General features: G+C 33.4%; 1 protein-coding gene across 6 annotated transcripts in view; it reads left to right on the forward strand.

The window, feature by feature from the left end:
* LOC145252515 (uncharacterized) overlaps nt 1-16,190 on the forward strand; it is a 93,729-nt gene that overhangs the window by 59,355 nt on the left and 18,184 nt on the right. For 3 of the 6 annotated variants that reach the window (XM_080112060.1, XM_080112059.1, XM_080112061.1), the window contains exons 4-8: nt 1,997-2,028; nt 3,577-3,730; nt 4,212-4,372; nt 5,990-6,141; nt 9,403-9,483. In XM_080112060.1, coding sequence (XP_079968186.1) covers nt 1,997-2,028; nt 3,577-3,730; nt 4,212-4,372; nt 5,990-6,141; nt 9,403-9,483 — 580 coding nt within the window. Of the gene's footprint in view, nt 1-1,996; nt 2,029-3,576; nt 3,731-4,211; nt 4,373-5,989; nt 6,142-9,402; nt 9,484-16,190 lie in introns of those variants that run through there. The other 3 variants (XR_013863610.1, XR_013863609.1, XR_013863608.1) reach the window with 1 other exon arrangement.

The raw sequence follows: 16,190 nt of genomic DNA on the forward strand, positions 1-16,190 counted from the left end.
TTATATGTAGTGGTTTTCCATGGTACAGAATTTAAATATACATGTCTTAAGGTATGAAACTGCACCGTTTGTCCATTTTCACTGGGATTCGACATTCCCAGGAGCTTAAAAGGGGTCAGAAATGCCCCAAAATTGCAAAAAATGACACCTTTTACCCCATAACTTTTGCCCCATCCATTAAATTTTTCTGAAATGTTGTTGAAAATGTGAAGGCAATGTTGGCCCTTCACATTCATCATTTCTTCATTATATTTTTTTTTTTTTTATTTTTATTTTTTTTTTTTTTGTGGCATCATCTCACATGCAGCACCAGAGGGAGACCACGCATGCACAACTTGTTTTCCAAGAATTTGAGTTTATTTACATATTAACTTTTCCTTTTTTTTTACTCTCCTCTTACTACCTCTGTACTTAATTTGTCCAGCTTTATTTATATTTTATAATTTTTTTATTGTAGATTTGTTAATTTAAAAAAATCCTTAGTTTTTCTGATTTTAAAATATTTTAATTAAAATTTCTTTTTCATTTGTTTTTTGTCTCTTCTCTCTCCATCATATCACCCCAACCCACCCCACTATTTTTTTTTCTAATTCTAATCTCAAAAATTTTTCTATTTCTAATCTGAATGTTTTCAAAGTCTGTGTCTTTTTACCTTTATATTTGTATAATGCCGGCTTTTTCTCCTCTTCTAATAAGCATTTAGCTTTGAAATACCATGGTCTTAGCAGGGTTCTTCCTTATTCCTCTTTCTGTAGCCTTTGACTTGATAATGTAATAAAAGTTCCTATGTAGCTTCATTCTTTGCTCATTTCGAATTAAAAGAACAAATATGTTTAAAAATATTGTACTGGTATTTTATTTCTTCAAATCCATCATCCCAAGGAAGTCTTGAAATATAGACGAAATGTTGAACATATAATTTTGATTTGTTCCTTTTTTATCTCCATCACATTAGAATATTTCTATAATTTTCGTCATCTATAATAGAAATCTCACCTGTCTGTTTAAATGTATGTTTGTATGTCTGCCTAAAACTTTAGACAGGTTTTCATGAGATTGGTATTATTTTGGAGGATGACGTCTCTGACGACAAATATCGAAAAATTGGCCAAAAACATTAATTCCTTCATCCTGAACAGGGCAGTTTTCTACAAGCAGGGGTCGATTTGTAAATAAATCAATTTAAAAAAAAAAAAAATTTAAATTGAAAGTTTTTTTTTTTTTAAATTGAAAAAAATAATTGACGAACAAAAATGCTTATCTTAATGAGTATGAAGTCGGGGATCTTTTTAACTTAATTTAAATTTGTACTCTATTAATTTAAACTGATCTATTTTCAAAGCTTTTGTAAAATTTCTTATCAAATAAATTGTGTAGTATGACAATTTCTTTTACTTATCAGTTTGTAAGTTCAAAGTTTAATTAACAAATTGCATTTTTATAACTAAAAAATACAACCGAATAAATGAATAAAAATTTTTTTTTTTTTTTTTTTTGCTGCTAAAAATTTTTCAGTGTCATTTTGTAGCATCTGCGTCTTTAGAATCTTGATTTGTCCTATTTTATAAAGCTTTCCATTGATTAGCCATATATTAGTACTATCTACCTTTCAAAAATTGACTATTACAGCGGATTCTTATGTTAACCTCTACTATGACTCTTCCCCCTCTCCACCTATCTTCATACTATTTTTATAATTCTAATGAATCACTGTCAACTTCAGTTAATGGCTTGAAAAGTTCTTATTTATCTTGACATTCTTCTGCAAAAAATTTTTTTTTTTCAAATCCAAATCTGCAAGTTTAAAAAAACACTGAGGATGGAGTATAGCTCCGAAATATATTTGTTATAAATTTCAAACAAGTAAAATATTTGTTTATTTTCCTATTATGTTGTGATTTGGCTTTCAAGTGCACTTGATGCGCGTTTTATTTTATTCAAATTTTTCTATGACTTTGACAAACGTTTCTATATGACTTTTTTTTAATTTTTTCAGAATCAGAAAATGTCGATGCTTTTGAATCTGAGGTAAAGTGTAAAATTAAATTCAACTTTTAATTCCATCAACTACTTGTCATTCTATTTTGTATCTTACTACTCAAATCATCTCCAGGCAGACAAAATATCCGATACTATAATTTTGTATTATCTCTACTATTATATAAAAGGAACTATGTGAGCTCAAAAATGGCTGGGCTGATTTTTATTACATTTTACAGAAAGCTGCTTTATGTGCCTGACAGTGTTCTTAGATAGGTTTTGTATCGAAATGTCTTTGATAAGTATCGGTAATCAATCAAAATGATCCGATGATAGAAGGAATAGGCGATTTTTACCAAAGTTAACACCTTACACAGCCTAACATCACCAGTGTACCTGAGAAGTTTTATCACACAAGCCATATAGAATCAACAGTAGGTTCTTTGATATGACAGGGTGCATTTGAAATGAACATTTAAGGCACCATTGAAGTGTGATGCTTGATTTTTGCATTTTAAACTTTAATTCAAGTCCTTATATATAAAAATAATCTTATAAAATCAACAGTAGGTTCTCTTCAGGTTCAATGTAGATTACAATGTATTGTGACTAAGTCGTTGCGAGAGGCATGTGAAGCTTCCAGTGCACAGCGATGGGTCCTCAACTCGAACAGGCAATCAATCTATTTGATTGACAAATGGAAGATTTCACATATTTCGATGATAAAAAATATGGAAGTGTGAAACATTTGTTGGGAATGCAACCAACTCCCCGGGGGAATAAACACAATATCTAACGATAGGCACATGTTGGAAACATCAAGAAAAATGGGTCGATATGTCGTCGGCTATAACTGGCTGGCATGGATCGCTTCTTCATTACGTTGTTACAGGCATCTTCCCATCATCGGCATTAATGGCATGCTGAAATCGAACACTTGTGCAAAAATAGCGAACAAATGCATTTTTATAAAAATATATATAATTTAAGATTTAACAATGAGGAGCATATTTTTATAAAGACCAGTTGAAACCAAACGCATGCTATGTCGTGTCTGTCCATCGACTTCAGAACCCAAGATTCAACTGTTTAAAACAATAGAATTGTTTAATTCTCTTTTTCTTCATTGAAAGAGAGAGAAGGGGAGTGAGAGATGCGTTTTACGCAATGTTTTGTTTTCGAATGCCTCGTTGAAGAGTTCTCCGGGTTTGACCTTTCAAATTCTAAGGTCTTATATCATTTGCCTTGGTTCAATATTATAAACAAACTGTCATTCTTGGCTTGAGTCATAGCGGAACATTTTCAAAATCACAAACACCTGTTTAACACATCTGCACTTCACATGTACAGACCAAGTTAGGCATAAGGTTTATTAATGTAGAAGCCCCCAGCTCCCGCAAAAGAAGCTATGTCTTTGTGCCACATGCTCATGATAAATACACCTAACCTGAATATTTCCTTGTTTATAAGATAAGGAAAGTATTTTTCTATCCTACCTCCACGAATAAACTCTTTCATTATCAAGACACTTTTCTCTTTCTCATCTTACCAGTCGTACAAAAAATTAACATTTTTTTTTTTTTTTTTTTACCACAGCTGACAAAGTGGCATAACGGTGACGTATATCCATGGCATCATCTTCCAGAAGAAATCTGGCTGAATGTTTTCAGTTTCTTAGGCAATCATGACCGTTTTCAGTGTTCTCTCGTCTCAAAACAGTTTCACAGAATCCTTCAAGATGAATCTTTATGTAAGTTTATCATTGTCCCATTTCAAGGTTTTTGTTTTTTTTAAGTGCTGGGGTGGGTACATCTTAGATGGTGTTTGTTTCAAAACTTAGCAAGTACAAAAAGGTGATTATTGCAAAGATCAGATGGCTTTGATCGTGAGAAGCCCAATGTTGTAGATAGGAGGAAAGCAGTCAGCAGGAAAAAAATTTCTTATAAAAATACATTAATTTGCATCACCTGATACTTATCCAAAAGCTAGAATAATTTTCAGTCTGATAAGTAGCACTTACAAATGTGAATCTGGAGTTGTCTTCGTTTTTCATAAATTTATGGCCCTGTCTCTATGAGCAAAGGTCTTTTTTATTTTATGGCAGGGTGTTTTTTTTTTTTTTTTTTTTTTTCTCTTTGTAAATTTTAAAAAAAGCTTAAATTTAGGAAACAAAGATCAGATCTCACAGCTCAGAACTGAAGATCTAAATGGCGTTTATTTATTTTTTCTAGGGAGGCACATAACGTTATCAAAGAAGATGTTGCAAGACGCTTGGCTGATGCGAATTGCTCATCTCCATCCTTCTAGTCTTGAATTGATTCAGTGCTATGGAGACGAAGTGACGGCTGCTGGATTGACTTATCTTTTTAAACATTGTACAAATTCTCTTTTGGTAAGTATTGGAAAATGGTGCAGTTTTAATGCAAATTTTAGGATCTGTTTTGTATCTAAAACTTAATACTTGATTTTGATTTGAAATAAAAACTGCAAATAACTTTACTGATTGGCTAAAGTTTTAAAAAAAAAAAGTTATGAAAGAAAAAAAGTTGCATATTTAGAATTGCACTTAAAATGGAAAATTTCTTATGTCATGGAACAAAGATGTCATATTCCAAAAATCACCTAAGTTGATAAGGTATTTTATTTATTTTTAAAATTAAAATCAAATTTTACAATTTTTAACGATTTTAAAGTTTCAATTATTTTGTATACAAAAAAAAACCCTGTAGTCGAATTGAATTATTGCCCTTGAATTTTGGCAAAATTCAAAACATGGCCACTCCCAGCCTGGCTTCCTTGTAAAATTTGATTTTCTTAATTAAAAAAGATTAATTTACGTAATTTTTGGAATATGACACCTTCATTCCATAAGTACGTACATTATAAAAAATTTTCTGCATTTTTGTTTTTTTTAACTAAGTACCAAAAATTTTTTAATTTTATAATTTCAGGCAATTTTTTTTAACTTTTTTTTTTTTTTTTTTTTTTTTTAATGCAAAGCCACTACTTATCAAGGCCTGGAGACCACTCAAGGATAAGGGTTAATGAGTGTACAGCAGTCAATGGGACAATATTGTAGTAATTGTTGGTGGTGGAAGTTTGGTAAATTGGATTACTTAAAGGGACATCTCATTTACGTTGGACTTGAAGACAATCATATTGTAGTCGGATACAAAGCAGGGAAAAGCTTAATCCTGCTAAGGATTTTTTGAAAGTTAAAATATGTAGAAAAAAAAAAAAAATCTTCTCAAACTCTTTTGAAGATAATTAGTTAATTAGGACATTAATACTCAATTTATTAAATTTCATGTTACTGGGTTGCAAATCTATCCAAAAATTAAAAAAAAAAAAGAAAATGGTTGCAAGAAATTGCTAACTATTTATTTTTAATTGGATTTAAAACCTGGCTCATTGATTTTCACTAAAAAATTATACAAGTGTTAATGAGTCCTGATAATTTTATTGAAATTAGATTTCTTGAATTTGAACGTGGGTGAGGGAGGGGTATTTTGCACTAGTTCACGTCCATGGTCATGCTTCTGCTGATGGTTAGCGGTTGTTCACTATCTTACCAAAAGATCAGTAGAGCCACAACCATGGTTATGAACTAGCACAAATTTTTCTTTTTCTAATTCAGGAAATCCAATTTCAATATGATTTTCAGGATTTATAATGCACATATAATTTTTAAAATAAATAAAATACATTTTACTCAAATTTCATATTTGAGTAATTATCTTCTACACTAAAATAAATTTTCTTTTTCTATAGGAAAGGTCTGTCAGGAAAAGTCATAACACCTATAATTAATGTTTTTCAAATGTGAAGAAATTTATCTTGAATCTGCAAAAAACATTTCTTTGAGATTTCTACAATGGGTTGGCCAACATTTTTCTTGTCATGTTTTAAGTTTATTGCTTTTTAACAGGAACCTAAAACAAAACTTAACATTTGGTGGCCATTATTTGTTATAATTTTTTTTTTTTTTTTCTTTCGTTTTGGTTTTTAGAAGCTGCGTTTTAGCCGCTGCAGCCGAGGTCAATTAACTGGTGATAATATTTTGCTTGCCTCTACAGTGTGTCGTAACCTGACACATGTTGATGCCAGTTGGTGTACAGTGACGGACAGTGGACTCTCTGCCATTGCAAAATCCTGTGATAGGTAAGAGAAACCAGAAGTCTGATTTTTTTTTTTTTTTTTTTTTTTTTTTTTTTTAACATATCACTCAATATTAGGTTTCTGAATTTGTGAGATGAGGATTTTCATATTACTGTTCTAACTTGAGTGTTTCCTCAACACAAATACCTGTGGTGTAACAAATACTAGGTAAAATTCAGTTTTAAGTGAAACTCTGCTAAAGGTCTGTGCAGAGAACACAAAGAATTCTATAATCATGACTGATGAAATGAGAGCATGCTACCCAGTAGATTAAATAAAGGGTTTGATTTGAAATTCCATGCAGATTTCAGAATTTGAAAGAAATATTCTAGAGTTCAACACGGCACATGAAGGTCGGGTTTTATGTCAACCAAAATATAAAAAAACACCTTCAATATAATATGAACCATTACTAGATTTCATGCAGAAACCATAAGGCTTGATTTTTAAATCGGGTTTGCTGTCTGGGGTGAACCACCCTTTGGTATATAGGGCTTGAGGTGTAAGATGTGAGTTTTATGTAGTATTGTAGTGCATTCTAGTGCAGGTTCATTTGTTTCTGTATATAGACTCTTGACTGGTGTGATGGTAAAAGCTCCTAGTGCTAGTCGGAGTCCTTGGTGGTGAGTTGTGTTAAGTTCTCAGAGGTAGGATTTTTTTTGTTGCACTGTAGATAAAGCAGCCATAGTCCAACTATGTTTGGTAGAGTTTTAGAATTGTTTTGTGATCAGCTCCCCAGTTTGTATGAGCTATAGTTCTCAGGAGTTTTTGTGTTTTTCTTAATTTATTTTTAATGATTTTTTTTTTTTTTTTTTTTTCAAACTGTACATGTACAAAATTTGAGCCCAATTAGATTATTATTTTATAGAGGCACAACCATGTTGATACCGCAGTTTTCATATTGAAGTTAAGCAATGCTGAGTTTGGCTCCATTCCTAGTGCTGCTGCAAAATGAAGTTTATCGTTTAGTTAAGTGATTGGTGACATTTGGGACTATGGAGGCGCTGTATGTAGGTGGAAAATAGTCCGTCTTCCTGTTTTCCAATGTGTGTAATGGTGGCATGCACACATGAACAGCCAAGATTATGGAGTTTATCAAACTCCATCTTGATTATTGTCATAAAATAACGAGTTTACCAAACTATCATCTCGACTGCGATTGCAAAATGAGTTTATCAATTAGTTAAGTGATGCTGCGAATTTAGAAAATGATGCAACTCTGAATTTGACTTGTTTATAAAATATTGCTTTCTAATGGGAGAAATATAACTGCTGTCGGAAACTATATTTTGTGATACAAGTTTTGTTGAAGGAAAGAAGTATGAATAGCGAATATTCTTACTCGGGTTTTACTTCCCTTTCCCAAGTCTGAGCATTAGGAGTTCTGCCATCTTTAATATAAGATTTAAGATAATGAGATTGAAGCAAATTTTTATGACTGGATGCCCTTTCTACCATCATCCATCCATAGCCCTGAGCCCCGAAGGGGCATAGGCCATCTACAACTTTTTGTAGTGAACGAGTTCTTTTTTCGGGGGTGAGGGTGCTGGCCCCACGCCCAACCTTTCCAGAAGGTATGTACAGCGCCTAGCCTTCCCAAATGGTCACCTGTCTGGTACTGGCCAGCCTCAATGTTGCTTAACTTCGGCGATCTGCCGAGAACCGGTGTGTCAACGTGATTGTGCTGTACTTTCTACCATCAACCCCTCCAAAAAAAATAAAATTTGTTGAGACACCATCTCGTCATAATTCTTTGCTCACTGGAGCAATATGCTTGTCCGTTATCATGATGGCCATCTGTACAACTGTGCTGGCTTCAAGACTGCTATCACACTTTCTTTGGATGCCACGGGATAACAGGATAGTTTATCAGTTTTCTCCTAGATTTATACCCATACATATTAAGTTATCTTTTGAAGGGTGTGACTCTTCGTCACACATGGATGGTCATTCACTATGGAAAGGCTGTCGCAAATTGCAATCACGGGTTCTATTTCATGCAATCTCATAGTGTTGGGTGCAGATTAGGGTTAATGTGTCATGCAGAGGAGTACCTTTCTGAACATTATACAGCATTATTGGTGCATTTAAAGACAGAAATCTTTAAAAAAAAAAAAAAAAAAAAAAAAAAGAATGTGCGCTCTGTCACAAATTGATAAAACTATATGAACTGCACTTTGAATTGCTTCCACACCCATCCTATTTTTCAGTTCTAACTCTGGTTGTTTGCAGACCTCAGAAGAATGTTCCAGGAAAATATTTTTTCCAGTGAAGTGATATTGGGAACTGAAACCTATTTTAAAACCCAAACCAAATCCTACGAAAATCAAATTGCTGAAATCCATCTCCTTCTATAATGATACACTACGTTGAATATTTTGTCAAATTTATTAGGACAGATTTATTGAATGATGTGTTAAACTTATTCAGTTTTTTCTTTTATAGACAAAAAAAATCTTACATGCTGTTGTGTTCCAAAATGCCATGTTTTATTTTTTGAATGGGGAAATCCATCAGTTTTAAATGATGCGATTATATTTATTGGATTAGCCAAAAAGTCTCACTTTTTAATGCCATTTTCCCAGTTTTCCTATTCGAATTCTGTATTTGGTGTAGCGAGTATGTTTACTTCTGTGTGTAAGAAGTCTCCAACAAGAGATCTCAAGTTTTTACATGTAATTTAGGCCTTGAAATAGAAGATCAAGCAGGCAGTATCTAATACTACAGAAACCTGGATAAAATGTTGTGTGTATAAGGGAGAATGTTGTTACAGGATGAGTTTGCCAGAAATGGTTTGCTCGATTCCAAAATGGAAAATTTTCAGTGAGAAATGTTCCATGCTCTGACTGGCCAAAGATGATCAATGGTAATCAAATGATAGCTGTAGGTGAACAAAATTACAATTTGACAATCAGACAAATCTCAGACATTCTCAAGATTTACAAATCAAGCATGGAAAATCAATTGCATAAACTTTTGTTTCTAAAATTGATGCCTTCCTAAAAAAAACAAAACTGAACAAACTCTTTAGACAACCCAGTATAATGTTGTCCACAGATACTGTTCTGCTCTATCACACCTCTTCAGTATGACTAGATAAGCTTCAAGCTGGGATTAAAACTATACCGTCTAGATGAGTCGGCATTTATATAATCGCACATTTGATTTTAAATTGATTTTAAATGAAACTTTTTCCACTTCAAATGTTTTTATAATTGATCAATTTGAAAATTTTTTTACAAATATTTCTCATTTCTCTAACAGATTAGAAAGTTTGTGCTTAAATGGTTGTGGGCTGATTGCTGACAATGGTTTAAAAACCTTAGCAACTTTACATGGTAAAAGGTACGTTTAACCATAACCCTTTTCTTCCATGTTTTCTTTCTGTATATGACTAGTAAGGTAGACTCTTCTACTTTTGATTCATTTTCCAGATGAAAATTCTGCCTTATTTATACTCCTGAATTTTTTGTGTATTGATATTCATATTAAAAATCCTTTTTTCTATTTAAAAAGAAAAGAAATCATTATTATAAATGGGTCGTTCAATTTTATTCAGCTGCATAAGATATAGCTTATTTGCATATTCTTTTAAACATTCATTTTAATTTTCTATTTTCTTTTCTTATGGGATGATCATTATTTAACTATTACATGTAATTATATTCATGCAGATATTCTACATTTGTGCTTGCATAAAAAGGTTATAGTAAACACAAACCTCTTTCTATATATATATATATATATATATATATATGTATGCATGTATATATTTGTTTAAAACATTTTGCCTACCAAATTCCTGTCGGTTTTTAATCTACAGACATGAAACCTAATACATATAGGGCATTCGAATCCATGCAAAACTTTATAATTACGTTTTAGCCAGGGAAAATTAAAAGAAAAAAAAAAATGGAATTTGCCAGCTGAAGGTCAAACGACAGCATTACGAATATGCATGCATAACGTAATAGCTATTGGTTCATGTTTTAATTTTTAGCCTTGCAGCAAACATGTCTTCATAGCTCAGGCATTAACATCAAAGGAAAAAGTAAATCGTGAGCTAAACATTTTGGTTTCGATGCTTGGTGGTAGCTTTTTTTTTTTTTCTTGAAATCATTACTATATATTGAGTCCAATATAATAAATACAAAATCTGTATTATTATTAAAAATATATTTAAGCATATTTTACAACTGGGCAATGCCAGGCGACCTGCTAGTGTGTGTGATGTATATATGTATGTGTGCGTGTTCTCTTCCAGAGGTAAAGTTTAATGAGGTTAATATAAGAGTGCTCAATATCATTTTATTTTTACCTTTTTAATATTTTTTAAATTTTGTACTTTATATTTTTAAATTTTATTTTAGTCATTTTTATCTCACTATTGGCATTGTAAACTATTGGCATTGTAAACTATTTAGTAAAAATGGACGAACTATAGGTGCTGAGGTCCACCAACGAGACGAGTATACCTCCCGTGTATCCCTGTTGCTGTTGGGGCGAATGCGCCTCCCCCCCAACACCTCCCATATAGGGCTCCGAGGTGGGTGGGGAGCACGAGAGAAGAAAAATTACAAACTAGAAAAATGGCCTACTATAAGCCTCAAAAGAAGTCATTCAGAAGTTTCTGATCTAACTAGCTCAGACTCAGAAACTGAAACCAACAAACCTTCCCGAGATTTTTTGTAATAGAAACAATTGAAGGAGAACAAATAACAAAAATATCTCCTTTCAAAATAGAAAGAATACTATCAAAAGGAATCAAACCAAAAACTAAACAAAAAAACAAAAAAAATGGCACTGTTAATCGAAATAACAAACCAGAAACAAGCAACTGAAATTTACAAATGGAAACTTTTTGATGATCAAAAAATAAAAACCTACCCCCACAGAACATTGAACACTAGCAAAGGTGTAATCAGGTGCCCTGAACTAGTCCTGTGCCCCCTTAGAAGAAACAAAAAATAATCTTAAAAATCAAAACGTCATTGATATCAAAAGAATTCAGATAAAAACAAGATCCGGCGAAATCATAGACACAAACACTTACATATTAACATTTGATACTCCTCAAATACCTAACAACATAAAAATAGGATATGAAAAAATAAACACTGAAATTTACATACCAAGCCCATTCAGGTATCACAATTGTCAATGATACGGGCACCATAAAGATCGATGTACACAACCACCAACTTGCATGAGATGCAGAGACAAAGAAACACATGCTGATTGCCAAAACGCACCAAAATGCGTCTATTGCCATCCAATCATAGCGCAAACTCAAAGGAATGCGAAAATTAAAAAAAAAGAAATTCTCAGAATAAAATACACCAAAAACATAAGTTTCCAAGAAGCCCGTAAATTAGCAGAAAACACAAAATACTCTGAGATAACAAAAAGAAATACACAGCCTAACTTTGAACCAAATGATACAACAAAAACAAATCCCTCAAACATCCAAATTGAAGTATTCATGAAATTACTCAACAAAATGAGAGAACTAATTTAAAAAAACCATGAAACAAACCATCACAGAAAGTAAAGATTTTTTAAAGAATATAACCGAAATAAAACAAAGTCCCCAAACTAAAACTCTACCACAAAAACCTATTAAACTCCAAACAGCATCCATAGAAACAACCCCTACGACATAAAAAATAAACAGACCTCGAAAGAACCCGACAAGACCGCTACCAATAAAAGTAAAATAAACAGATCCCGCTCAACCTCTAGATCAGGACCCCACCACCCACTGCGACCCCATTCACGATCTGAAACCTGAAACCCCCAAGCAAACATCGAAACTATGGACGTAGACATAAACATCAACAGTCCAAAACCAGAAAAAGACAAACCATGGCTCATAAAATAATTCAATGGAACATAAGAGGAACAAAACCCAACTTTGAAGAAATATTACTCATTATAAAAACTTTCTGTCCTGCTATAATTGCCCTACAAGAAACCCACCTAAAAGAAGATAATACAATATAAAACACTACTGCTCATATAACTACATAAACAAGAATTCAAACATAGCTACAGGAGGATCATCACTACTTATAAACAAAAACATCCCACACAGTGAAATAAACCTAAAAACAAACATGCAAGCTGTTGCAATAACCGTAACATTCCATAAAACAATAACATTCTGTTCACTATACATCCCACCATGTGAAAGAATAAAAGAAACTGCACTAAATGCCCTAATCCAACAACTACCAAAACCATTCATACTAATGATGAACCTAAACGGCCACAAGTCTATGGGGTAGTACAAGAAATGACAAGCATGGTAAAATAATTGAAACGCTACTTAACCAAAATCAATTATGCCTACTCAACACCAAAGAAAATACATATCTACACCCAGCAACAGGCACTCTCTCAGCTATTGATTTAGCAATTTGCGACCCAACTCTATTTATGGACTACAACTGGAAAACACATGATGATACATGTGGGAGCGACCACTACCCAATTATATTAGAAAACAAAAACCCAGAACCAGATGACAAACCCTCCCATTGGAATTTAAAAAAGCAAACTGGGAAAAATTCCAAAACTCCTGCAAATCTAGACTGATACCAGAAGCAAACACCCAGACTGAGGACCACATAATATATTTCAACAATACACTCCTTTCCATTGCAAAAGAAAACATACCAAAAAGTTCTCCCCCTACAAAAGTCAACAAACCATGGTATAACAAAGAATGCCAGGAAACAGTGAGAATGCGCCGTGCCAAACTAAAAAAATTAAAAAGAATCCAACTAAGGAAAACGTAGATCAATTTAAAAACAGCAAAAGCAAGAAAAATCATCAAAGAAGCAAAAAGGAAGACCTGGAAAAACTTTGTATCAAAAATAAATGCGAACACGAAAATCAAAAAAGTATGGGAGATGGTAAGAAAAATATCTGGGACAAACAATAAAAACCCAATCAAACACCTTGCTTACAATAACATAAAAATTACTAACAAAGAAAATATTGCAAACAAACTAGCTGAACAATTCTCCATAAACTCATCAAAAAATCAAAGAAATTCCAAACCCTAAAACAAAATGAAGAAAAGAATTAACTTCAAATCAAAAAACGAAGAACATTACAACCAACCATTTAACAGAACTAAGAGCCAATCCAAAAATCTCATGATACAGCAGTAGGCCCTGACGAAATTCACTATCAATTTCTAAAAAACCTACCAGAACCATCTCTCCACTACCTTCTACAAATATACGACATATGGATGAACAATAACATCCAAAAAAACTGGAAAGACGCCATAGTAATCCCAATACCTAAACCGAAAAGAGACCATTCAGATCCAACAAATTAACGACCCATTGCCCTCACCAGCTGTGTATGCAAGACCTTCGAAAGGATGGTCAATAAAAGACTAACATGGTATCTTGAAAGCAAAAACCTGATAACAGAACATCAATCGGGCTTCAGAAAAAATAGATGCCCCATCGACCACCTAATCAGATTAGAAACCTTCATCAGAGAAGCTTTTGCCAGAATAGAACACCTAATAACGATCTTTTTCGGCCTAGAAAAAGCATATGACACTACTTGGAAATATGGCATTAAAAAAGACCTATATGAACTTGGATTTAGGGGCAGAATGCCAGAATTCATTTGCAATCTCTTAAATAATAGACACTTCCAAGTAAGACTAGGCAACACACTCTCAGCCCAAAAAGAACAAGAAATGGGGGTACCTCAGGGTAGCATCTTATCCGTCACCCTTTTCAACATAAAAATAAATATAATCATTGAAAACATAAACCCTGGCACTAACTGTGCCCTATATGTGGACGACTTGCTCATCTGCTACCGATCAAAATACATAACCACAGCTGAACGAAAACTACAACTTTGTCTAAATAAAATAAACGAATGGGTCGCAGAAAATGGTTTTAAATTCTCAAAAGAAAAAACAAAATGCGTCCATTTCTGTAAACTCCAAAGAACTCACCATGATCCCATCCTAAAACTGGATAACAATATCATCCCTGTCGTTGAACAGCACAAGTATCTGGGCTTAATATACGACAGGAAACTGGGCTTCATACCTCACATAAAAAATCTAAAAACAAAATGTCACAAGACCATTAAACTGATTAAAGTCCTAGCCCACACTGATTGGGGCGCTGACAAAACCACACTACTTAAACTATATCATTCCTTAATAAGATCCAAGCTGGATTATGGATGCTTCATATATGGGGCAACCAGATGTCTTCAAGTCCAATGTTAACAAATTCCTAATGAACCGGCCCCTTAAGTAAACACTTCATCAAATCTCCACACTAACGTAATGTACTTGCAATAACCCTTATCCCTGAGTGGCTTCCGGGCCTTGATAAGTGGTGATCACTATTTAAAAAAAACAAAAAAAAAAAAAAAAAAAAAACAACAATCATATTAAAGAACTAAACACAGTACACCACCAAGGCTTAAGACTGGCTCTCAGAGCCTTCACCAGTGAAAAGCCTATACACCGAATCTAACGAACCTCCTCTGACACTTAGACGGAAAAAACTAGCCCTTCATTACTGCTTAAAACTCTCATCATGCCCATCAAACCCTGCAAACAATTGTTTTCCAACCACAACACACAAACTTTTTTAATGGGAGAGAAAATATTATCAAACCATGCAGTCTACGTATAAAAGACCTTTTTACAGAAGTCCAAAAAGATACCACAGAAATCCAGGTTTCCCTCAAACCAAAACCTCCACCTTGGCTAATTAATCAGCCATCGGTAAATTTAAACCTCAAGAATGTAACAAAATCTTCTAAATCTAACATGCGTCCCCTAACTTATACAAATAACTTCAATAATATATTAGAACAATATCAAAACTGGACACACATCTACACAGATGGCTCCAAAGAACTAAACAAAGCTGGAAGTGCAGCCATATCTAATAACATTATACTACAAAAACGTCTCCCAGACAACTGCTCAATTTTTAGTACTGAATCAACAACCCATAGACTTAGCTTTAGACATCATCCAAAAAATCAAGTCAAACAAATACTTAATATTATCTGATTCATTTTCAGTCTTAACGTCATTATATAACAAAAACTTGAACAACCCTTTAATCATAAGCCTCCTGGAAAGAATCACCTCCCTTTCCAAAAACACTGACATCGTATTCTGCTGGATTCCCAGCCACATAGGACTCAAAGGCAACGAAAAAGCTGATACAGCAGCAAAAATATCTTTAAAAACGAATATCAGCAATACAAAAGTACCTCACACTAATTACAAACCCCTAATCAACAAATACATCACTTCCAAGTGGCAGGAGTCATAGAATGCCTGCAAGAATAACAAGTTCCAGCAGGTGAAACCCAACCTCGGGAAAAGAATGGAGGAAACAGTGATGACAAGACTAGAAGTCAAACTAACAAGAATAAAAATAGGCCATATTCACTTAACCCACTCATATCTCCTAAAAAAAAAAAAAAAAAAAAAAAAAAAAAGCCAACCCATCTGTATACCTTGTCAAACACCACTCACAATCAAACACATATTAATTGAATGTACTGATTTTGTAACAGTAAGAAATCGATTCTACAAAGCAAACAATATTAAAGAGTTATTTGATAAAAACAATCCCCACACCTACTCTCCAATCTTAAAAAAATTGGCCTTTATAAAAAAATTTAAAAAGAACCTTTTATACAACGGTCCTGGATATGGCCTAAAACTATATCTGATGGTGAGGCCCCAGCTTGCGGGCCTTGGAGTGTGGAGCCACCCTTTAATTGCCATTGCTCCCAGGTCCACTCTGACCCGGAGTGGTAGTACCTGTTAGGGTCCCAACTATGGGTTAAATAGAATCAGACTTAAAAAACAAATATACCCCATTAAAAATCGTTCCTCAAAATAACTAGATTCGGCATTAAATAACCTGAAAAAGGTTGATATGCCGTAAAACAACCAACAACCAACCCCACTCTCGGCACTTAATGATCTCAGGTCATCTTCATAGTAACCCATATATAATACATTATATATA

This window comes from Euprymna scolopes, chromosome 29 (genome assembly GCF_053919585.1).
Source record: "Euprymna scolopes isolate OS-2025 chromosome 29, ASM5391958v1, whole genome shotgun sequence".
Lineage (NCBI taxonomy): Eukaryota > Metazoa > Mollusca > Cephalopoda > Sepiida > Sepiolidae > Euprymna > Euprymna scolopes.